We start from the raw sequence: 26464 nt of genomic DNA, 5'->3' as shown, positions 1-26464 counted from the left end.
CAGCTGAAGATGGCTAGGCCGAGGACACCACCCCGAGGAACTCCTACAGCAATGTTTTGGGTCTGAGATGATTGGCCTCGAAAAACCAAAATCATCATTCTTTGTACTGGGTATGACTCCAGCCAGTGGAAAAACATTAAGGTAGATAAGTCCCCAGGGCCTGATGGGGTCTACCCCAGAATACTGAGGGAGGCAAGGGAGGAAATGGCTGGGACCTTGACAGAAATCTTTATATCCCCATTGGCTACAGGTGAGGTCCCAGAGGACTGGAGAACAGTCAATGTTGTTCCTTTGTTGAAGAAGGGTAGCAAGGATAATCCAGGAAATTACAGGCCGGTGAGCTTTACGTCAGTGGTAGGGAAATTATTGGAGAGGATTCTTCGGGACAGGATTTACTCCCATTTGGAAACAAATGGACTTATTAGCAAGAGGCAGCATGGTTTTGTGAAGGGGAAGTCGTGTCTCACTAACTTGATCGAGTTTTTTGAGGAAGTGACGAAGATGATTGATGAAAGAAGGGCAGTGGATGTTGTCTACATGGACTTCAGTAAAGCCTTTGACAAGGTCCCTCATGGCAGACTGGTACAAAAGCTGAATTCACACGGGATCAGAGGTGAGCTGGCAAGATGGATACAGAACTGGCTCGGTCATAGAAGACAGAGGGTAGCAGTGGAAGGGTGCTTTTCCGAATAGAGGGATGTGACTAGTGGTGTTTTATTTTTATTTATTTAGAGATACAGCACTGAAACAGGCCCTTCGGCCCACCAAGTCTGTGCCGACCAACAACCACCCATTTATATTGATCCTACATCAATCACATATTCCCTACCACAACCCCACCATTCTCCTACCACCCACCTACACTCAGGGCAATTTACAATAGCCAATTTACCTATCAACTTGCAAGTCTTTGGCTGTGGGAGGAAACCGGAACACCCGGCGGAAACCCACACAGTCACAGGGAGAACTTGCAAACACCACACAGGCAGTACCCAGAACTCAACCCGGGTCGCTGGAGCTGTGAGGCTGCGGTGCTAACCACTGCGCCGGGATCAGTGCTGGGTTCTTTGCTGTTTGTAGTATATATAAATGATTTGGAGGAAAATGTAACGGGTCTGATTAGTAAGTTTGCGGACGATACAAAGGTTGGTGGAGTTGCAGATAGTGATGAGGATTGTCAGAGGATACAGCAGGATATAGATCGGTTGGAGACTTGTGCGGAGAAATGGCAGATGGAGTTTAATCCAGACAAATGTGAGGTAATGCATTTTGGAAGGTCTAATACAGGTGGGAAGTATACAGTAAATGGCAGAAACCTTAGGAGTATTGACAGGCAGAGAGATCTGGGCGTACAGGTCTACAGATCACTGAAAGTGGCAACACAGGTGGATAAGGTAGTCAAGAAGACATACGGCATGCTTGCCTTCATTGGTCAGGGCATTGAGTATAAAAATTGGCAAGTCAGGTTGCAGCTGTACAGAACCTTAGTTAGGCCACACTTGGAATATTGCATACAATTCTGGTCGCCACATTACCAGAAGGATGTGGAGGCTTTGGAGAGGGCACAGAAGAGGTTTACCAGGATGTTGCCTGGTCTGGAGGGTATTAGCTATGAGGAGAGGTTGGATAAACTCGGATTGTTTTCACTGGAACGACGGAGGTGGAGGGGCGACATGATAGAGGTTTACAAAGTTATGAGTGGCATGGACAGAGTGGGTAGTCAGAAGCTTTTTCCCAAAGTGGAAGAGTCAGTTACTAGGGGACATAGGTTTAAGGTGCCAGGGGCAAAGTTTAGAGGAGATGTGCAAGGCAAGTTTTTTTACACAGAGGGTGGTGAGTGCCTGGAACTTGCTGCCGGGGGAGGTGGTGGAAGCACGTACGATAGCGACGTTTAAGAGGCATCTTGACAAATACATGACTAGGATGGGAATAGAGGGATACGGTCCCCGGAAGTGCAGAAGGTGTTAGTTTAGACAGGCATCAAGATCAGCGCAGACCTGGAGGGCCGAATGGCCTGTCGCTGTGCTGTACAGTTCTTTGTTCTTTGCTCAGTGGAGAGTGTCCCCCCGATTCCCATTTACTTCAATTTTACTAGGGCTCCTTGAAGCCACACTTGATCAAATGCTGCCTTGACGTCAAGGGTAGCCACACTCAGCTCACTGCTGGAATTCAGCTTTTTTGTCCATGTTTGGACCAAGGCTGTAATGAGGTCAGGAGCCAAGTGGCCCTGGCAGAACCCAAATGTGCATCAGCAATCAAGTTGTTGCTGATTAAGTGCCGCTTAATAGCACTTTCAATGACACCTTCCAGAATTCTGCTGATGATTAAGTGTAGGCTGATGGCGTGGCAATTGGCTGGATTGGATTTGTCCTGTTTTTTTGTGGACAGGACATACCTTGGCAATTTTCTTGCCAGGTAAATACCGTTGTTGCAGCTGTATAGCTTGGCTAGGGGCACGGTTAGTTCTGGAACACAAGTCTTCAGCACTTCAGTTGGGATGTTGTCGGGGCCCATAGCCTTCTCTGTATCCAGTGCGCTCAGTCGTTTCTTGATATCACACGGAGTGAATCGAATTGGCTGAAGACTGGCTTCTGTGTTGGTGGGAATCTCAGGAGGAGTCCAAGACAGCACTTCTGGTTGAAGATGGTTGCAAATGCTTTGGCTTTGGCATTCATGTGCTGGGTCATTGAGAATGTGGATGTTCATAGAGTCTCCTTCTCCCCTTAGTTGTTTAGTGGTCACCACCATTCATGACTGTTTGTGAGATCGCTTAGTTCTATCTATAGCATGTTACTTCCCCTGTTTAGCGTGCATCTTGTTCTGTGTTGTAGCTTCAAAAGGTTGGCACCTCATTTTTAGGTACATGTGGTGCTGCGCTTGATGTGCTCTCCTACGCTCATCATTGTATTAGGATTTGTCCCTGGCTTGGTGTTAATGATGAAGCGATGGATATGCCCGGCCATGAGGTTACAGGTTGTGGTCGAATACAATTCTGTTGATGGTAAGCAGTGCTTCATGGAGGGCAAAATTTGAGCTGCGAATTGAATTCTGAATCTATTCCGATTTTGCATGGTTTTGTGTCATGCAACATGATGGAGGGTGTCCTCAGTGTGAAGAAATATGTGAGGTGATGCATTTTGGCAGAAGGAATAGCGTGAGGCAATATATACTTAATGGCACAGTTCTAAAAAGTGTGCAGGAACAGAGGGACCTGGGGGTTCATGTGCATTGATCTTTGAATGGACAGGGCATATTGAGAGAGTGGTTAGCAAAGCATATGGAATCTTGGGCTTTATAAATATAGGCATAGAGTAAAAAAAAAGGGAAGTTATGCTGAACCTTTATAAAGCTCTAGTTAGGCCCCAACTGGAGTATTGTGTTCAATACTGGTCACTAGACTTTAGGAAAAATGTGAGGGTCCTTGAGAGGGTGCAGAGAAGATTTACCAGAATGGTTCCATTATGGGAGATTTTAGTTCCAAGGTTAGGTTGGAAAAGCTGGGTTTGTTCTCCTTAGAACAAAGGAGATTGAGAGGAGATTTAATAGAAGTGTACAAGATTATGATAGGCTTAGATAGGTTAGACAAGGAAAAACTGTTCCCATTAACTGATTGTACAAGGTCTAGGGGACACGGATTAAAGGTTTTGGGCAAGAGATCCAGGAGGAATGTGAGGAAGAACTTTTTTATGCAGGGAGTGGTAATGACCTGGAACTCTCTGCCCATGAGGATGGTGGAAGCGGAAACAATCAATGATTTCAAAAGGAAATTGGATGGGTACTTGAAGGAAATAAACTTGCAGGGCTGCAGAGATTGCACAGGGGAATGGGACTAACTGGATTGCTTCATGGAGAGCCAGCATGGACTCAATGGGCTGAATGGCCTCTTTCTGTGCCGTAAATTACTCTACGACTTTATGACTTACATGCATCTGCAGCTGGTAGATTGGTGACGATGAGGTCAAGTAGATTTTTCCCTCGTGTTGGTTCTCCCACCACCCACCTCAAGCCTTGTCTGGCAGTTGTGTCCTTCAGGACTAGGCCAGCTTGGTCAGTAGGGGTGCTACTGAGCCATTCTGTCCTCAGTTGGTGGTCAAGATGGAGAAGTACTGATTCATCAGCTGAGGGAGGGCAGTAAGCAGTAATTAGCAGGAGGTTTTCTTGCCCATGCTTGACCTGATGTCATAAGACTTCATGGAGTCCGTAGTCAATGTTGAGTCTTCCCAGGGCCACTCCCTTCTGACTATATATCATTGTGCTGCCTCCTTGGGTGGATCTGTCCTGCCGGTGGGACAGGACATACTCAGGGGGATGGTGATGAAGAAGTCTGGGATGTTGGCTGAATGGTTAGATAGTGTGAGTATAACTATGTCAGGCTGTTGCTTGACTAGTCTGTGGGGCAGCTTTCCCAATTTTGGCACATGACCCAGATGTTGACTTGAAGTAGGAGATCAGCCATAGGCTCAAAGGGCCAAATAGCCTACTCCTGCTCCTATTTCTTATATTCTTATGATATTGTGAAGGACTTAACAGGGTTGACTAGGCTGGGTGTGCCTTTATTGTGTCTGGTGCCTCAGTTGATGCAGGTGGCCATCCCGTTTTATTCTTCTTGTTTTCATAGCAGTTTGATACAACTGCGTGGCTTGCTTGACCATTTCAGAAAGCAGTTATGTATCAAACACATTGCTATGGGTCTGGAGTCACATATATACCAAAGTGGGTAAAGACAGCAGATTTTACAAATGGATATGGATAGGTTAGGTGAATGGGCCAAAATTTGGCAGATGGAGTTTAACGTGGATAAGTGTGAGGTTATCCATTTTGGTCAGAAGAATAGAAAGGCAAATTATTATCTAAATGGAGAGAAACTTCAGAGTGCTTCGGTGCAGAGGGATCTAGATGTCCTCGTGCATGAATCGCAGAAAACTAGTATGCAGGTGCAGCAGGTAATAAGGAAGGCAAATGGAATTTTGGCATATATTGCAAAAGGAATAGAGTATAAAAGTAGGGAAGTGTTGCTGCAACTGTACAAGGCATTAGTGAGACCACACCTGACGTATTGCATACAGTTTAGGTCCCCTTACTTGAGGAAGGATGTAGTTGCATTGGAGGCAGTTCAGAGGAGGTTCACTAGATTGATTCCAGAGTTGAGGGGTTTGTCTTATGAAGAGAGATTGAGCAGTTTAGGCCTTTACTCTCTAGAGTTTAGAAGAATGAGAGGAGATCTAATTGAGATATATTAGATGATTAAGGGGATTGACAAAGTAGACGTCGAGAGGATGTTTCCTCTGGTGGGGCAATCTAGAACGAGAGGTCATAGTTTTAGGATAAGGAGTAGCAGATTTAAAACAGATGAGGAGAAATTACTTCTCTCAAAGGGTCGTGAGTCTGTGGAATTCACTACCCCAGTGTGTGGTGGATGCCGGGACATTAAGTAAATTTAAGGAGGAAATGGACAGATTTTTAATTAGTAATGGATTGAAGGGTTATGGAGAACGGGCAGGAAAGTGGAGCTGAGGCCGAGATGAAATCAGCCATGATCGTATTGAATGGCGGAGCAAGCTCAAGGGTCTGAATTGCCTACTCCTGCACCTAGTTCTTATGTTCTTATTTCCTTCCCTAACTGACATTAGTGAACAAGATGGGTTTTACAACAATGGTCACCATTCCTGATACTAGCTTTTTATTCCAGTTTTATTTAATTAATTAAATTTAAATTCGCCAACTGCCATGATGGGATTTGAACTTATGTCTCCTGGATCATTAATCCAGGCTTTTAGATACTAGTCCAGCAACAAATACTATACTACCATACCCACATAAGCAAGATAAATTCCTCTCAAAACATTTTGACTTTGTGATCCAAGATCTTTAATTCATTAACGTTACCGCATCAACTTTCCATATTCATAACATATTGCATTGCCTTTTTATAATTTTATTTTTCAGTTAAAATGAGATTTCAGATTGTGGGCCATGGACCTCTAAAATAGTCTCTTTGCAATCAGGTAATATTTTTCTTGGAGCAGAAAATATCGCACTCTCAAAATTCTGTGCTAATTTTAGCGTCCGAATGATCAGATTTCAATTTTATCAGTAACATTACAGCATTAAAAAAAAATCCATGTCTGAACACTGCAATTGCTGATGAATTTTAAAGAAACTCGATTTAAGCCATTACATTGAGGTGCCGGCTTGTCTTCTCCTTTCTCCATCTGATTTGCTCAGTAACAATTGCACTGACCAATTCCATTAACCAGAGCTCTGCAATTCATTGTACAGTACTGTCCTCAATGTACCAGAACAATTCTGTTGCGTGAGTGGTGGGGGAGGGAAGAGGAAAGAGGGAAAAAGTGAGAGAATAGTTAACTATACTGCTGTCCACTGAGGGAATTGTTTGATCCCTATGGAATGATCATCAATCACTTTACTAAACATTAATGAGGAATAGTGCTTTGCCTATAATTTGCCAGATCTCTGAACATCCAGAGTCCTTTGGAACAAAATGTTGTCCTTTCAGTTTTATAAAATGAAAATTCAAGTTAGAGTTGAGGATGGGGGGTTGGGCTTTGAGGATTAAATGGTCTTTCACATGGTTATTTGTTAGCTGTAGATGCACTGCAAGGAAATGTGACGGTTTGATTAAATGTTCAGAAATAGACTTAACCCTTCTACAGCCTGTATGGCATGACAGGATAAACAGAATGCCTCCAGGGTGGATTTAGGAGTCTCTTCCCCTCTATTTTGTCTGTTTTCCTGGTGACAGCAGACAAAGGAGAATGTGATTTCCTGAATGCTGGTTTATTTTATAGCACAAATCTAGCAGAGATCATGGCTATTTGTCATAAGTAAGCTCAATTGGTTTGTAGTTATCTGTACCAAAAAGTGAACTATAGTTTCAAATGTATAAAATGTATCTGTCCCATACAAATGTACAAACGTACAAATGTATAAAGTATGCCCCTTCACTTTCAAAACCATCATAACTACTTCTAGACCAAAAAGAAAATATGAAGCCTTCGGGGTCGTGGTTAATTTGCCAATTATGAAAGGCAGAAATTTGGTAGGTTACAGGCTGGAAATTACCTAATTAGAAGGGTAATTGTGAAGGCCACCATACTTTTCATATGAAAGACATTTTTCATAAGTTTCAGAGATGGTATTACATCGTTAAGATAATAACTGGACCTTTTGTTCCCAGTGTTCTCCCTGTTATCCCCACCTCTTCTCCTGAAGGCACTGATTTCTGCTGGACCATGGTTCTAAGGCTCTGATTGCCCAGGAGCACCATCCTTTAGTTATAGCCTAAGCTGTGGGTGTAAGTTGTCTTCAGTCGACACTCATAGAGCTCCTAGAAGGTGTCGTTGGATTGGGATCAGAAGCCAGAACCCATAATTATTTTTCCCCTCTCTAATGCCAATTGCTGTGCCTAACTGTCAGTTTGGTTGAGCAGCTAAGTCAGTACATACCAGGAATCAAACCTGGAATTTGTTGTAGCTTTATTAATCAAGAATGATGGTGGACTGTGTGACAGCTGTCATTTCTTCACCCCCTTTCTCCACCTCCCCAATTAATCCCGCGCAGTTCCTTCTACACATGATTCTTCTGTAAAGACATTTGTGCCCTCTAAATCACATTGAGCTTAGCACAGTTATCTTCCTCTGCAATCAATTAAGTGGCACCTGGTATTCGACAAATGAGCTATATTTCTACCCAGAAGACAGGTAAAAACTATATCAAATCAATGGGAGTGGGGTCTTGGCTAGTGGTCAGCAGTGGTAATTGGGCAGCAGTTGGGAGCCAAAGGATTGAGTCCCCAGCAAGGTAAGTTAAGCAGCAGTGGAGAGCCAGGCCGACTGCAGGCAGAGACGTATTGGGACAGAGGCTCGGGGCAGGTAAGTCAAAGATTCCCTTGTTAGGCCAGGAGGAGTGCTACTGCTCCTCTGGCTGACAAAAAACCTTTCAGGAAAAAAATACTAACTTTTCATGGCTCTGGCACATTTGGGGCAGAAGATAAAACATTTTCATTGCAGTTGAAAACAATGTTGATATCTCAAAATCCATAGTTAGAATTTGGAAATTTAATGTTGGAATAATTTGCTTTGGTACCTTTTGTTTTAGGTATTACTTGCTACAATTTACTGCTGAAATAGAGAAAGGTGTTCACCAAATTCAGAAATGCTTAGTGTTGGATCAACTACTAAAAAATAGGAGTAGATCGGAATTAAGCCCAGCTTAGATTAACTCAAATTCCAATGAAGTTTTGAAAGGCATCCCTACAGTAATGGAACCTGGAAAAACAATCTCAATATGAATGAGCTGAATTGATTTCTGAACCTAAAGTTTAAATTACTTATTCAAACTGCTGAAAAAAAACATTGAACTTTGTCCCAGGTTGTAAAAAAAAATTTTTGAATCATTTTTAAGATACTTGATTTTCCTCTGTCACCCACTCTCCATTGGCTAAGATAGCAAGCAAGCAACCTTTTCCTAGACCTGACAATGCTATTCTTGGTACAATGCTTTTTGTTGACTCACTGGCTGATTATTCCTCCTTCCCTCTTTCCTTATGGGAAGCATCTGGCTTCTGCTTGATGCCTTTACTTGGATGTGATGGCCAGGATCAGGAACTCGCCATGTGGAAAATCTCAGAAATGAATCTGTATTCCTGCTTATCATATTGAACAGTCCCCCAGCTGCTTTCCTCTCGTATATTTCTGATTAAGTTCTTATTTATCACTCAACTGACCAAAATTGTGTAGTGGGACCCCATCTGACTAATCAGAGCCGTTTCAAAGAGATTTTAGCTCAAAACTTGTCTCTGGAAAGACACATATTTTTGTTTAATTTTATTTGCGTATCTTAGTGATTAGAAAAAATCCTTTGTCGATAAACACCAGTGCTCAGCCAAGCTGCAGTGAATATAAGTGCCTGCCATGTGTTCAGTAGGTGTCAGAATGCTTAGCTTGTTAATTGCTGACCTATTAATAAATGAGTCTTTAATACAGTACAGCTAGAGGCAGGGGATGAGACCAAGGGTGGAGACAGCTGTTTACGTGACATCTGTTTGCGCTGGTGCATGGCCGTAACAGGATTTCCCTGCTGGAAATGTGTATGCTTTTTTTGGGAGACAGTCACAGCAATTTGTATTGTTTGTGGAAGGTCTGGGGACAAAAATAGAACCCAGAGTAATTTCTGGCTGAGATCTGTTTTCAGTTCCCTCCAATCGTTTTTTTTTGAAGATTAGAGGAAGTAGTTTCTGACTGTAAATATTGTCAGTTATTTTTATAAGAGAAAATTTATTGTTATTGTCTGCAAACTCTTTTCGGTATACCTTATCAAGGATGGAAGAAAAAGTGACAGAATCGTGTTCACACTTTACTCACTTTTCCCTCCCCTTCGTTTTCAATAAAATATGAAAGGACTGTGTAGTGCAACATTCCTGTCCATCTGCCTCTTTAATTGTACAATTGTGTCTATAATTGAGATGGCTTACAACTATAGATATTTTACAGTAATTCCAGATATTTGGTGACTCATTAGACAAAGAAAACTGAATGGAAAGTTTAGGAATCGCCAAGTTTGGGAGCTCTCAGCCTCAAACTATTGAGGGCTCGCTGGTTTAGCAGCATAGATACATTTATTAAAATAAGAGAGTTAACTTAGATACAAACCTCTTTGTAGTCTGGTGCTTTATTTTCTTCCACCATGATGTCAGCTCATCTATTCGGCATCCTCCTTCAGCTGGTAAGACATATAAGCTTTGAGATTTCTCCATGTCATGCAATCCTGTGCCGTGCTAATAGGAAGCACTCCTCTTGATAGTGATGCCATTCTTTCCTTCCTTTTTCTGATTTTGACTTCTTTTGCTTCCTCCACCACCTACAAAACAGAAGCCTGTCAACTCTATATGCCTCTCACAGTCAGCAGGCTAGGATATCTAGGTTGCATCAGAGAGGTTCCAGTCAAAATTCACAAAGATAATTCAAATCAATTGTTCCACTGAGGTAATATGAGTTGCTTTGAAATAGTATCAATTAGAATTGAAATATGGTCTTGTAGTTGGATGAAAGGACACTCTGTGATGATTTTCTGCAAATTGATCAGCCCTTCCCTCAATCCAAGAGCTCAGCTGACACCAGGAGCTCCTGATATATTTGGGAATTATTACATCTTATCACTCCAATGACCCTGAACAGCCCTATATATTTGAAATTTTTGGAGTGTTTAGTCTTTGAAATATGTTCTTTTTTGTGTATTTTGATAATTCAGTAAGGCTTGTGATAACAGTTTACTTAGTCATAAATATGCATTGGTAACAATATGGAAAAGAGATGGAAAAGTAACATTTTTAATTGACCAGCATAAGATAATCATTAATCAGCCATTGGCTACCAAAATGAAATGTAGGCAGGTGACTATTATAGGTTGCATTGATGCATTGTCCTAATAGTTACAAAGAGAATATCTATTTACCACTAGCATTTTTTAGTAACTCCTTGTTGCTATATTCTTTCCTTTGAAGCTGCTGATTTGCGGGTACCCTGACAGTGTGTGTGGAATGCTACTGTATAAATAGGTAATTCGAGCTCCAGCTTCCCTTCTCCATTCACAATATTGCTCCCAGTCCCACAACCTTGCCATGACTCTCACCCAGTTTGCTGGCTCAGGGATCATTTTGTAAGCATAGCAGGCTTCTGGCTGTATTTCACCAGCAAACAGGAACCTGCTGCTGTAGCAACGAAAATTCGAGTGGTGCTGCAATGAAATTTTCACTGCAGAACCAGAAGAAGCAGGCGAATGGTTAAAAGGGCAAATAGGCCTTGGAGATCTGACTTATGTTTTGCTGTTAGCATTTGGTTCAGCAACGCAGCTTTACGGGAGGGAGAGGTGCCCACTATGAGGTCTTCTTCCCCCATAAAGAGCTAGACAGGGAATCAGAGATTACTGCCACCCACTGGGATGGCTAGTGCCTATTTTTGCCACTAATCTGCCTGATATGGGTGGAAAAATGCAGGACAGTCCAATTCAAAATGTCCGCTTCCAGTTTGCTTCTAATTATAGATTAAAGAGTAAAACATAACAGGAACAACAAAGGGATGCTGATCAATATACTGATATCTCCCTTTGTAACGTTTAGAATTTTGGGCTATTCGGGTGACTATAATTCACATGCAAGCTTTAGTTTGACAACTAAACTGGTGTGGTAAACATTGCCTAGTTTTTTTAAGAAAAGGAGGATGGAGAAACCATTAAATTCTCAATGTGATTTTTAATGTTGTATATTTGTAATAATTTTTGTGTTGTTCTTCTAACCAGGTAAGAAGAAAGCGACTCTGTATGACACTCAAGCTCCGATATGCCCCATCTGTCAGGTACTGCTCCGTCCAAGTGAATTGCAAGATCATATGGAACAGGAACTGGAAAAACTCAGTCAGAGCAATACATGGTATGACATCTTTACCTTTTTACTCATGTCAGGGGCACAAAATTGAAGAATCTACGCATACACACAGGGAATAAAAAAATTATAGTGAACTATCATGGAAGCAGGCAAGCTGATAAGATTTACACACAGATTATCTGTGTTGTCACTGGTGATGGAGTGCACATGCACCCGGTCACTCAGGCTGGGTTGGGATTGAAATGAACATCTATTACAGATGAGTTAAAGACTTGGCTTCGATGTACCCCTTTCAGCACCATTTATTGCCTGCAATTTTTTTGGTTCACTTGTTTTTTTTGCATTTTCTGCTGATACGTTTGGGTTAAATAAAACTTCTTTGCAGGATGGAATGGAAGAGTTCCACCATTTTTATTTTGCATTTTATGATATACAGAACACAAACCACTTATTTTCATGAAATGACTGTCCAGTGACAAATTTGTTAATGGCTAGTTTTAGTGTTTTAACCACTCAATTGGTGTAGCGAACAGAATGACATAGTGATATATTTGCTACTTAGCTGGAGAACTGGCTGTATATGAACCAATAGCATAGTTGTTCCGATTTGTTTTCAGCAGTTACTTGTGTTTACATTCCATTGACGGTCTGAGAAAATAGTTTTTAAATTGATCAACAAATTCTGTTTGCTAGAGACATAAATTGTGAAAATCTAAACATCCAACTGGCAAGCTTAAATTCACGTATGCAATGTAACTGTCCAACCAAACATGCTTCTATTGCCAGAGCAATCTGGTACAAAGTATAAATTTTATTTATTACATATCTATTAAAAAGACAGCTATTTTGAATCAGAACAGAACAATATCTTATTGTGCTGGACAGGAATTAATGCTGCAGTTATTCCATAGTTACCTATCTCAAACTAGTAGCTGCAGAAAGTGTTCTAACCAGCACCCTGTTTGGCCAAAACTCCAGTTATTATGCCCAGGAGAGAGCTTTATGTATGCACGGTGATACACTTGTACGATGTCTGTCACCCAGCAGTTAAAGTTTAAATGTTTGGAGACCATGCTTGAATTGACTAAGCATTTAAATTAATATTGGGTAGGTTTAAAAAGTGCTCAGGAGGTCCAAAGGGACCCCCAGCCTCCCCACCCCCCCCCCCCCCCCACCCCCCGCCCCACCCCCCAGGCATTTTTAAACCCAGGTTGGCATCTTGCTGGATTTATAATCCGTTTGGTATCAAACTGAAACAGTTTGAGATTATCTCCTCCAGAAAGTCTCACAGAACCTCTCTCAGGCCCTGACCGCAGATCCATAATGTAACTTTAGTGCTGATCCAAAGAGGTAAGTTTTTTTTCAAATTTAAAAATGATTATAAGAATCTGGAGGAAAAAAGGTAGGTGAGAACTTTTTTAATAGATGTTTTACAAAACAACAGTTTAATTTTAAGAAGCATATTTGTCAGAAAATATTCACTTATTTCTGATTAACATTATTTTAAAGAAACTATATGTAAAATGCAACAATAGTTGTTTTTCATCTGTAAGATGTGTCAAATAAGCCAGGTGATGTAGTGCTTTTTTGGAGGTTCTTTTCTAAATTCCTTACCGAATATTGTTTCAGCTCTTGTATCTTGTATCTCTCTCACACATTAGTCCCAACTTCCCACACATAAAAAGAAAGAACTTAAATTTATATAGCACCTTTCACATTCTTGGGTCATCCCAGAGCTCTTCACAGTCTTATGTAAGCGAATGTGGCAGTCAACATATGCTCAGAAAGGTTCCCTCAATGCCTTCATCCATATTATTAATGAAGATTGTGAAAAATAATGGTTCTAACATCAATCCCTGCAGGATTCCATTAGAAATGGGTCTGCATACGTAACCACTATCATTAATAATAGCCGTCTGGCTACAAGAATGCAACCAATACCTTATCCAACCCAGGATCTGCCTGCCACTCCCATTGGACTCTGTCTTACTCAGTAGCCTACGGTGTGGCACTTTGTCAAAAGTCGATGGAAAATCCAGGTAAATGATATCAAGCCTGGACTACCTACATCCACCACTCTAGTAACTTGCTCAATATATTCAACCAGGTTGTTAACACATGACCTCTTTTTTTTTTAAGAAGCCATGTTGAGTCTCTAATAACCCCTTCTCGATCCGGGTGCATGCGGAGTAATTCTAATGATCCTTTGTATGAACTTGCCTATAACCAAAATCAAACAACCAATGGATCAGATCAAAGATCTGCAATCATGCCACAACCAGTCTTGAAGGGTGGTGGATAATTAAACAACAAACAGGAAAAGGAGGCTCCATGAATATCCCCATCCTCAATGATGGCAGTTTCCACCACGTGAGTGCAAAAGACAAGGCTGAAGGGTTTTCAACCATCTTCAGCCAGAAGTGCCAAGTGGATGGTCCATCTTGGCCTCCTCCTGAGGTCCCCACCCTCACAGAAACCGGTTTTCAACTAATTTGATTCACTCCACGTGATATTAAGAAATGTCTGAGCGCAAAGGCTTTGATAACATCCTGGCTGCAGTGCTGAAGACCTTTGCTCCAGAACTCCAGCCAAACTGCTCCAGTACAGCTACAACACTGGCATCAACCCGACAAAGTAGTAAATTGCCCAAGACATATCCTATCCACAAAAAAAGGCAGGACAGATCCAATCTGACCAGTTAGCTCCCCATCAGTCTACTCTCAATCATCAGTGAAGTGATGCAAGGTGTCATTGACAATTCTATCAAGCGACATTTGATAACCAATAATTTGTTCACTGATAATCTGTTCACTAATGCTCAGGACCACTCTGCTGTAAATGTCATTTAACAGCCTTGGCCCAAACATGGACAAAAAAGTTGAATTCCAGAGGTGAGGTGAGAATTACTGTCCTTGATATCAAGTCAGCATTTGAATGAGTCAAGGAGCCCTAGTAAAATTGAAGTCAGTGAAAACCAAGGGGAAGACTCTTTTCTGGCTGAAGTCATACCTAGCACAAAGGAAGATGGTTGTGGTTGTTGGAGGCCAATCATCTCAGCCCCAGGACATCGCTGCACGTGTTTCTCAGGGCAGTGTCCTAGGCCCTATTATTTTCAGCTATTTTATAAATGACCTTCCCTCCATCATAAGATCAGAAGTGGGGATGCGCTCTAATGATTGCACAGTGTTCATTCAGTTCCATTCACAACTTCTGAAATACTGAAACAGTCCATGACAGCATGCAGCAAGACCTGGATAACGTCTAGACTTGGGCTGAGAACCACCTCCCCTTGACATTCAATGATTGCCGAATCCCCCACCATCAACATGCTAGGGGTCACCATTGACCAGAAACTTAACTGGTTCAGCCACATAAATACTGTGGCTACAAACGCAGGCCAGAGATTGGGTATTCTGCAGTGAGTGACTCACCTCCTGGCTCTCCAAAGACTTTCCATTGTCTACAGGGCAAAAGTCAACAGTGCAAGGGGATACTCTCCACTTGCCTGGGTAAATGCCTCTCCAGCAGCACTCAAGAAGCTTGACACCATCCAGGACTAAGCCGCCTCAATGTATGGCACCCCATCCACCATCTTAAAAATTCACTCCCTCTGGCGCATAGTGGCAGCAGAGTGTACTACTTACAAGATGCACTGCAGCAACTCACCAAGACTCCTTCAAAAGCATCTCTTAAACCTTCGACCTCTACCACTTAGAAGAACAAGCGCAACAGGCACATACCATCTTGACTTGGAAGTATATCAACATTCTTTCACTATCACTGGGTTAAGATTCTGGCATTCCCTCCCTAACAGCTCTGTGGGTGTGCATGGACTGCAGCGGTTCAAGGGCAATTAGGGGTGAGCAATAAATGCTGGCCTTGCCAGGAATGCCCACATGCCATGAGCAAATAATTTAAAAAAAAACGCTATTGGGCCTATAATTTCCTAGTTCTGACCCAAATATTGGCACCACATAGGCTTTCTTCAGTTTATGTGAACAATCCCAGCCGCTAGCAACTTGTTAAATAACTGAGCAAGGTACTAGTTGAGCATAGTACCCATTCATTTAAGCACTGTCAGATGCCAGTAGAATCTGTAGCCCAATATATTTTGAGACCCCTTGTTCTATCCAGGACTATATCCACATCCACTTTGACCCTTATAACTTTAGAGTCAACTGTACACTGCTTTATTGGGTAACTGAGCATCACCTATTGGAGTGAAGACTGATGCAAAACAAGCATTTGAAACCTCTGCCATATCCTGCAAGTTTACCTGAATCTGCTCTGAGGAAGCTTTTAATGGCACTCTAATATCAAACACAGTGTTTTTTGTTGACAGTTTGGGAGGATGAATGCAGACCAGACTGATGGGATGAAAGTCTCCTTTCTTTGCCAGCTGTAAATGAAAAGGGGTTGGGAAGTCTTAACCTGCAGCATAAAATTGGTTCATAACTCAGCGCTAATTTGCACTTAATCATCATTTTCACTCAGAGAGGCCGTAAGGATGGCTACTTAGGGAAATAGAAATATTCACACCAGTGCAATGGGCAAAGTGCTGAGAAAGCACATTGTTGGTGCAGAATAGGGAGAACTTTATTCAGCATCTAACCTGACATCAGAGCATTTGATGCTGATTGATATTACAATTCCACAGTACATTAGGTTACATTATATTACAGAACATGTACATTACATTATATTTCAGCTCGTGCACAGTACATTATGTTACAGTACATGTTCATTACTTTTTATTACTGTACTTATCCAATATGTTACTATGCATTACACAGTGAAGTGAAAAGCCTGATGAATATAGTGGTCCCAAATATGTGCAGCCGAGCTGCCTTAGGTTTGGCGGGAATATGGCAGATGGCTGCAAACTGTCTAACTGCCAGGATTGCACCCCAGTGGAGTTTCTAGGCCCATGTTTATAGCTGGTGTTTGTCCAAATTTCGATCAGGTAACAGATTACAGATGTTATATTGTCTTTCATACTTTAGTCTGTTTTATTTTCTATTTCCCAAACCAGTGAAAGGAAGTGTTCGATACAATCATAGAAATTACAGCACAGAAGGGCAAGGAAGGCTTCTAAGCCTGCCTGGAGTGCTGTCCCCCCTGGTTTGTTGCCAGGAGGCCACCTCCAGGCAGCTAAACTGGTCCACACCGCCTTCCAGGAACCTGGAGGCCGACTGGACAGTTGACTGAACCAGTCGGCTTCTGTTAACTGGCCTAAATAGGCCTTTAATTGGTATAATCAGTTACCTGCAGCATATGTGCAGATAGCCCTGTCACTTCCCCCGCCCCACCCCATCCCACCTCTGGAAAAAAGGCCTGGAGGCAGGATGGAGCCAGGAAACAGGTACGCAGGCCAACGGCACTATTTTTAGCACTCACCCTCCTCCATTCCCGGCCCCAGTGGGGGCTCAAAATTCAGCCCATTGTCTCCAATGGAAAAGCACTAGGGATGGCACGTGTAAACTGGTGGCTCATACTGGTGGCAATTGCCATTGTATCACTATTTTAGGTCTGGCCACAGGCAGGATGATCTGTCAGGCAAGCCCAGTCAGGCCTGTAGAGACTTTCCCTAACTTAAGGAAGGTTTGCAGCTGGACTGACAAGGTGACAAATCTGATTTTGCACTCATTGCTGAAAAGTCCGTTGAAGTTGGGGAAATATATTTATCATGGTGGTATCTTAATGGTGAAAATATGGTTTTGAATAGCACAAATATGAGTCCCTGAATTTTTACTACAAAAAAAAATACATTTTACCGTGCTTGCTGGCATACGGATTTACTGTCAAAATACAGGGCCTGGCCTCCACTTGGATCACTTTGGCATACCGACAAGCAATAATCTCAAGCAATATAACTGGGTACAAATGCACATGTGCTTGTTTCTTCATTATTATCATTTCTGCATGTGATACTCTAGTGAGCAAATGAAAGAGAAAGACTCTTTATTTTGAACATAAATTCAAGGGATAATCACATGTATGGTCAATATTTGCTATATCCAAAATATTAGTTGTGATCAACTGAAGAGTTTTTTTTCCATTTTCTGATGATGCCTTCACTGATGTTGTTGCTGTAGCATGCAAGTGAAAATGAGGCATATTGAACAGCACAACAAGTTGTCTACGCCAACAAGTTATACTCACCGCTCACCTCACAGCATACATATTCTTCTTTGCTTTGATCTTCAGATTGCCAACGAGTATGTGAAGTGGAAACCAGATCACTCAGTAGCTTATAGAACATATCTTAGACTAGATCCCAGGCTCCAATGACCCTGTCAACCTGCTGTGGTTCTCTGTCCCTAATTCATCTACAAATCCTCAGGGGGCCTAGCCCTTTCTTATCCTGTGGACTCTCCAGCCTACCTGCAAACACATGCCCTCTGCTCTTCTGACTCGTGCCATCTCTGCAAACCCCACCCTCTTACAAATTAGTCAAGGGTTGCATTGTTCCAATAGGTAATTGAAGGTGGGTTCAATGAATGAAGCGCTGATTTTCTCCCTCATTTCCACATTTATCCCTTTATTATACCTGCAGTCCCCAGAGATCCAACAACACAGGTCTGAGCATTACTTAGAAGAAAAATCTGGGCTAGCTATGTTTAAAACTAAAAGTATAATACAATCAATGCTGATGGCAGCAATGGGCTTAAGGTTACAGATATAAAGGTAAATTTATCAATCCTGTGCTTTTGGGTGGGGTCTTGCACTTGAAGGAACCATGGCATGAAAGTATAGTATCTGATTTCTGGCCCATGCTCCCTTTTTCTGCTCACTAGTAGCACAGAATAAGCCTTTTTTATTCGTTTATGGGGATGTGGGCATTGCTGGCCAGGCCAGCATTTATTGCCCGTCCCTCATTGCCCTGGTGGTGGTGAGCTGTCTTCTTGAACTGCTGCCATCTATGTGGGGTAGGTATGCCAACAGTGCTGTTAGGAAGACAGTTCCAGGATTTTGACCCAGTGACAGTGAAGGAACGGCGGCGATACAGTTTCAAGTCAGGATGGTATGTGGCTTGGAGGGGAACTTGCAGGTGGTAGTGTTCCCATGCATCTGCTGCCCTTGTCCTTCTAGGTGGTAGAGGTCATGGGTTTGGAAGGTCCTGTCTAAGGAGCCTTGATGCGTTGCTGCAGTGCATCTTGTAGATGGTACACACTGCTGCCATTGTGTGTCAGTGGTGGAGGGAGTAAATGTCTGTGGATGGGGACCATTCAACCAGGCTGCTTTGTCCTGGATGGTGTCAAGCTTCTTGAGTGTTGTTGGAGCTGCGCCCATCCAGGCAAGCGGAGAGTATTCCATCACACTCCTGACTTGTGCCTTGCAGATGGTGGACAAGCTTTGGGGAATCAGGAGATGAGTTACTCGCCACAGGATTCCAAGCCTCTGACCTGCTCTTGTAGCCATGTGTTTATATGGCTACTGCAGTTCTGTTTCTAGTCAATGGTAACCCCCAGGATGTTGACAATGGGTGATTCAGCGTCGTAATGCCATTGAATGTCAGGGGGAGAGGGTTAGATTCTCTCAGGTTGGAGATGGTGATTGCCTGGCACTTGTGTGGCGTGAATGTTACTTTCCATTTATCAGCCCAAGCCTGAATATTGTCCAGGTCTTGCTGCATTTCCGCACGGACTGTTTCAGTATTGAGTCGTCGCGAATGGTGCTGAACATTGTGCAATCATCAGCGAACATCCCCACCTCTGACCTTATGATTAGAGAAAGGTCATTGATGAAGCAGCTGAAGATGGTTGTGCCTAGGACACTACCCTGAGGAACTCCTGCAATGATGTCCTGGGACTGAGATGATTGACCACCAATACCCACAACCATCTTCCTTTGCGCTAGGTATGACTCCAACCAGTAGAGAGTTTTCCCCCAAATTCCCATTGACCTCAGTTTTGCTAGGGCTCCTTGATGCCATACTCGGTCAAATGCTGCCTTGATATCAAGATCTCCTCATCTCTTGAGTTCAGCTCTTTTGTCCATGTTTGAACCAAGACTGTATTGAGGTCAGGGGCTGAGTGGCCTTGGCGGAACCCAAACTGAGCGTCACTGAGCAGGTTATTGCTAAGCAAGTGCTGCTTGATGGCACTGTTTATGACACCTTCCATCACTTTACTGATGATCGACAGTAGACTGATGGGGCAGCAATTGGCCGGGTTGGACTTGTTCTGCTTTTTGTTTACAGGACATACCTGGGCAATTTTCCACATTGCTGGATAGATGTCAGTGTTGTAGCTGTAATGGAACAGCTTGGCTAAGGGCGCGGCAAGTTCTGGAGCACAGGTCTTCAGTACTATTGCTGGAATATTGTCAGCACCCAAAGCCTTTGCAGTATTCAGTGCCTACAGTTGTTTCTGGATGTCATGCAAGTGAATCGAATTGGCTGAAGTCTGGCTTCAGAAGGAGGCTGAGATGGATCATCCACTCGGCACTTCTGGCTGAAGATTGGTGCAAATGCTTCAGCCTTATCTTTTGCACTGATGTGCTGGGCTCCCCCGTCATTGAGGATCGGGATATTTGTGAAGCCAGCTCCTCCAATTAGTTGGTTAATTGTCCACCATCATTCACGACTGGATGTGGCAAGACTGCAGAGCTTAGTTCTGGTCCGTTGATTATGGGATCGCTTAGCTCTGTCTATCGCATGCTGCTTGGCACGCAAGTAGTCCTGTGTTGTAGCTTCACCAGGTTGACACCTCATTTTGAGGTATGCCTGGTGCTGCTCCTGGCATGCCCTCCTGCACTCTTCATTGAACCAGGGTTGATCCCCCAGCTCGATGATAATGGTGGAGTGGGGGATATGCCGGGCCATGAGGTTACAGATTGCGGTTGAGTCCAATTCTGCTGTTGCTGATGACCCACAGCACCTCATGGATGCCCAGGTTTGCATTGCTAGATCTGTTTGAAATCTATCCCATTTAGCACAGTGGTAGTGCTACACAACATGCTGGGGTGTATCCTCAATGTAATGACGGGACTTTGTCTCCACAAGGACTGTTCAGTGGTCACTCCTACCAATACTGTCATGGACAGATGCATCTGCAGGAGGCAGATTGGTGAGGACCGGGTTAAGTATATTTTTCTCTCCACCTGCGGCCAGTAGAGCTGCTACGCGAGCCACTCTTGGTGATGGACATTGAAATCTCCCACCCAGAGTACATTCTGTGTCTTTGCCACCCTCAATGCTTCCTCCAAGTGCTGTTTAACATGGAGGAGTACTGATTCATCAGCTGAGGAGGGGTGGGGGTGGTAGGTGGTAATCAGCAAGAAGTTTCCTTGTCTAGGTTTGACCTGATGCCGTGAGACTTCATGGGGTCTGGAGCTGATTTTGAGGACTCCCAGGGCAACTCCCTCCCGACTGTATACCACTGTACCACCACTTCTGCTGGGTCTGTCCTGCTGGTGGGACAGGACACACAAGGGGATGGTGATGGCAGTGTCTGGGACATTGTCTGTAAGGTATGATTCTGTGAGTATGACTATGTCAGGCTGTTGCTTGACTCGTGTGTGGGACAGCTCTCCCAACTTTAGCACAAGCCCCCAGATGTTAGTAAGGAGGACATTGCAGGGTTGACAGTGCTTGCCATTGTCATTTCTGGTGCCTAGGTCAATGCCGGTTTCATTCCTTATTGACTCCATTATTGTTAGATACAACTGAGTGGCTTGCTAGGCCATTTCAGAGTCAACCACATTGCTGTGGGTCTGGAGTCATATGTAGGCCAGACCAGGTAAGGACAGTAGATTTCCTTCCCTAAAGGACATTAGTAAACCAGATGGGTTTTTTCAACAATCAACAATAGTTTCATGGCTGTCATTAGACTAGCTTTAAATTCCAGAATTATGAATTGAATTCAAATTCTACTTTCTGCCATGGTGGGATTCGGACCCATGTCCCCAGATAACCTGGGTGTCTGGGTTACTAGTTCAGTGACAATGCCACTACGCCACTGCCTCCCTCATAATTCCTCATCAGGCATATTTACATATCAACCCTAGTGTCTGCTGATACCCTTAGCCTTCATTTTTGTGCATTGTAATACATTCTTGTTTACTTTGAAACCCTCAAGTAATAGGTAACTGTTATAGCTTTCAACTGCCATCAAAACCAGCAAAGTATGGATTTTGTCAATAGGTATTCAAAAGCTCCTGTAATCTACTCAACCATCTATAGCATTTAAACTGTGGACATTCTTTTGAAAAGTTTGGAAAAATCAGTTCAAGTAGAAAAGTGTACCTTGAAACAAAATCAATTGGTATTATTTTAATCAATATGAAATGGATTCAAAATTACAAGAACCAAGAGGGTTAAAGAAGGCAGGGAGCAGGGATCGTATTCAGGGAACCATTGTGCTAAAGATTAGCCTGTATTGCCTGAATAACTGAATGGATTGAATGTTATCTATCATGGCACAAAGAGAACCATTATTTAATAATTAATACTGAGCCGTTATTCTTCTGCTACTTGTGCAAGGATGAGTGTATCAGGAGACGAGACTTGTCTTTTATTCGATAGCAACTATTATTTAGGCAAAGGCGTCATTCCTTTTCATTTGTCACAAGTAGACAACAGTGTCAGCAGAGTTTATGATTTAGATTTTTTCTCCAGAGGATCAGCTGTAGCTTTAACTCCTTGCAGTCCATGGCTTTTAATGTGATCTGAGTGAAGTAAAGGTAAGAGAGGAATAATTGTGCTTTCCACATGGAGGGAGATTTGCAACTAATAAATGAGGTGTCCAATGGTTTGACCCCCACAACTCCCTCTGCTCCCCCACCCCCCGTATCTATGTGGACATGCCTGGCTTCCATTTATTTCCTTGATGCCATGACTGAGATTGGAAAAGTTTCAGTGTAGAGAAAAGAACACAAATTGAGACAACAAGTGAAGATTTTTTTTTTCCATACATTGCATGTTATACGGTAAAATAGTCCTGTCCTTACAAAGCAGCGTAGCCTTCAATCCACCATCTCAAGGGAGAATCAAGAGTATCACAAAAAAAATGACATGTTTTGGACCTTACGGCTTACAGAAGTAATAAAACTTGAGTTAGTGTGCTGAGCTGAGGTATGGACATTGTGCTAAGCTAGATGCATGCTTCAGAAGTTGTTTGTGTTTTCCCTCAGTCATGCCTTCTTTACCTCTAGACTTGACTATTCCTCCGCACTCCTGGCTGGCCTCCCACATTCTGCTCTCCATAAACTTGAGGTCATCCAAAACTGTGCTGCTCCTGTTTTAACTCACACCAAGTCCCGTTCCCTTTTCACCTGTCTGCTCGTTGACCTACATTGGTTCTCGCTCAAGCAATGTCTTGATTTTAAAATTCTCATCCTTGATTTCAAATCCCTCCATGGCCTCACCCTACCCTATCTCTGTAATCTACTCCAGCCCCATAACCCTCCAAGATATCTGCACTCCTCTAATTCTGGCCTCTTGTGCATCCCTGATTTTAATTGCTCCAACATTGGTGGTGACATCTGCAATTGCCTAGGCCCCAAGCTCTGGAATACCCTCCCTACACCTTTCTGCCTCTCCACCTCACTTTCCTCCTTTAAGACACTCCTTAAAACCTACCTCTTTAACCAAGCTTTTGGTCATCTGACCTAATATCTCCTTTTGTGGCTCAGTGTTATACTTTATTTTATAATGCTCCTTTATAATTCACCAAACTAATTTCTGGATGGAGGGATTGTCGGATGAGGAGAGATTGAGGAGGCTGGGCTTGTATTCTCGAGAGTTTAGGAGAATGAGAGGTGCTCTCATTTAAACATACTAAATTTTTACAGGGCTCAACAGGGTTGATGCAGGAAGGATGTTTCCCCTGGCTGGGGAGTTCAGAACCAGGGGACACAGTCTCAGAATAAGGGGCAGGCCAATTAGGACTGAGATTTGGAGGAATTTCTTCACTCAGAGGGTGGTGAATCTTTGGAATCTTTTGCCCCAGAGGGCTGTGGAGGCCCAGTCATTGAGTATGTTCAAGACAGAGATCGATAGATTTCTACATATTAAAAACATCAAGGGTTATGGGGATAGTGCAGGAAAATGGTGTTGGAGTAGAAGATCAGTCATGATCTCATTGAATGACGGAGCAGGCTCGAAGGGCTGAATAACCTACTCCTGCTCCTATTTCTTATCGTCTTATGTGAAGTGCCTTGGGACGTTTTATTATGTTAAAGGTGCTATATAAATACAAGTTGTTGCTGTTGCATAATGAGATAGGATGAATTGTTTTACCATATTCTGATTTTATACAGCAGTATCATATGGCCAACTGTTAACAAAAAAAGATTTAACAGAAATCATAGCACTGCTTTACTATTCACATTGCTGAGTAGAAAATAGTAAATGTGAGAGTATTCATATTGAGGGGTATCAAATGATGTTACAACTCAAAGGTTTGTGACCCCCTTATTGAGATACTGGATAGATGTGATTTTTTTTTGAAATAATCTGTTCTGTGAAACTCATGAGAGTCTTTTGTCCCACTTTGTTTGCTGACGGCAGAACTCTCATCAGCTGCTGTCATGAGTGTCCTTCATGTAGTGGATGGGCGATGGAATTCATACGAGGATTAATGAATGTTGCAAGATTATCACGTGATCGAGTGATAATCAACCCTTGTTATTGGAAATGGTACATATAATAAATTTATACTTTGAGGAATATTTCACAGTTCAAATGACTGACAAATCTTTCCTCAGTGGATGTTAATGAGAATATTACTGTTCAGTGACACAAGAATTCAGTGCAGTGAAATCAAACATGATAACGCACAGCCGTGGATGATAACTCAGCAAACTGATTTCACAATGCATTAAAACTTAAAAACAAATCATCCGTGGAATAGAATCTCGCACCAGTGAAGGTGCGTTAGCGACATTGTTTCACTCATTGGAAAGATTTCCATAACTCATTCACAACCCATGGTGCTAGTTAGTTAGTGATTAAGCAAACTTGCAGCATCAATTTTGGAACGCACTCTTGCAACTGCTTTAAGCTGCAAAATATTCGAATCAATGTTGATCTGAAATTTAGTAGCTCCTTGTTTAAAATCTCGCCCTTATTGTACCTGCATCCAGGAGAGGTGTCTGGCAAAAGGGGCTAAAATAATAGGGCATTGATTTTAAAGAACAAAATAAGATCAAACTTTTATCAAGAATTATGGCCAAGAAATGATTATTTCTGCCTCTTTGTTATCAACTGCCAGGTCTGATACTGTGACAGAGTTGAGTTAACCTGAACAGCGTAAATGAATGCAATGTATAATTTGACTTCCTAATGCTGGGGGTAAAATTCCTCATGCCAAAATGTTTTAATGAAATGTTGGCACAATTGCAAAACATGATAAAAACAAGAAATGCTGGAAATACTCAGCAGGTCTGGCAGCATCTGTGGAGAGAGAAGCAGAGTTAACGCTTCAGGTCAGTGATCCTTCATCAGACTGGTGAAGCCTGAAAGACTCTGAACTGAAACGTTAACTCTGCTTCTCTCTCCACAGATGCTGCCAGAAATGCTGGGTATTTCCAGCATTCGTTGTTTTTATTTCCGATTTTCAGCATCTGCAGTATTTTGCTTTTATATTGCAAAACATGATATTTCATTTTGCGCTCACACCAACTTCTTTGCTCAAATTATCAACAGGAGGAATTTCACTCCCACTGTTGAGCTCGGTAACTCCTTAAATGTCAATTTTCCTCAGTTGGTAGCACTCATCATCAAGACAGAAAGATATGGGTCCAAAACTCAACACTTTTTTTATTTCCAAAATATACTTTATTCATAAAAATCTATAAAAAATACATTACCAAACAGTTTCAAACAGCACCAAGTCAAAAAATATAAACAGTGCAAAGGTGATCAGTTTCCTTCAATACAATCATGAGTTGTCTCACAACCCTTCAATTTCATTTGTCATGCTATATATATTTTTACATTTTACAACACACAAAATATTCCCGATACAGTTCGAGGGGTTTCCCATGGATCCAGCCCCTCAGTTCAGCTTGGTGGGGGGACCTTACACTGTGGTCTTTCCCCATTGAGCCTTTGCTGCGGCTGCCCCAAGCTTTAGTGCGTCCCTCAGCACGTAGTCCTGGACCTTGGAATGTGCCAGTCTGCAACATTCGGTTGTGGACAACTCTTTGCGCTGGAAGACTAGCAAGTTTCGGGCAGACCAAAGGGCGCCTTTCACCGAATTGATAGTCCTCCAGCAGCAGTTGATGTTTATCTCGGTGTGCGTCCCTGGGAACAGCCCGTAGAGCACAGACTCCTGTGTTACAGAGCTGCTTGGGATGAACCTCGATAAAAACCACTACATCTCTTTCCACACCTGTTTTGCAAAGACACATTCCAGAAGGAGGTGGGCAACAGTCTCTTCCCCACCACAGCCACCTCGAAGGCATTGTGCAGAGGGGGTGAGACTTCGGGCGTGCAGGAAGGATCTGGCGGGGAGGGCTCTTCTCACCACCGGCCAAGCTACATCTTGGTGCTTGTTTGAAAGTTCTGGTGATGAGGCATTCCGCCAAATGACTTTGGTGGTCTGCTTGGGGAACCATCCGACAGGATCCACCGTCTCTTTTTCCTGTAGGGCCTTGAGGACATTCCATGCAGACCACTGCCTGATGGATCGGTGGTCAAAGGTGTTTTCCCGCAGAAACTGCTCCACGAAGGATAGGTAGTACGGCACAGTCCAACTGGATGGAGCGTTCCGCGGCAATGTGACCAGGCCCATCCTTCGCAACACCGGGGACAGATAGAACCTCAGCACGTAGTGAAACTTGGAGTACTGGGGGTCGACACACAGCTTGATGCAGCCGCACACAAAGGTCGTCATCGGGGTGAGGGCCACGTTGGGTACATTTTTCCTGCCCTTATCCAGAGGTTTGAAAATCGTGTCCCTCCGGACCCGGTCCATTTTGGATCCCCAGCTGAAGCGGAAAATGGCTTGGGTGACCGCCACAGCGCAGGAGTGGGGTATGGGCCAGACCTGCGCCACGTACAGCAACAAAGTGAGCGCCTCGCACCTGATGACCAGGTTCTTACCCACAATGGAA

The 26464-nt window shown here is 43.0% G+C and overlaps 1 protein-coding gene across 5 annotated transcripts in view; it reads left to right on the top strand.

The window, feature by feature from the left end:
• The window catches only part of rnf220a (ring finger protein 220a), a 546071-nt gene that overhangs the window by 301933 nt on the left and 217674 nt on the right, over positions 1–26464 (top strand). For all 5 annotated transcript variants that reach the window (XM_068037013.1, XM_068037017.1, XM_068037012.1 and 2 more), the window contains exon 3: positions 11317–11446. In XM_068037013.1, the coding sequence (XP_067893114.1) occupies positions 11317–11446 (130 nt within the window). The remainder of the gene's footprint in view (positions 1–11316; positions 11447–26464) is intronic.

The sequence above is a fragment of the Heterodontus francisci genome, chromosome 8 (assembly GCF_036365525.1).
Source record: "Heterodontus francisci isolate sHetFra1 chromosome 8, sHetFra1.hap1, whole genome shotgun sequence".
In the NCBI taxonomy this organism is placed as follows: Eukaryota; Metazoa; Chordata; class Chondrichthyes; order Heterodontiformes; family Heterodontidae; genus Heterodontus; species Heterodontus francisci.
This window is presented reverse-complemented; position numbering and strand designations above follow the sequence as displayed.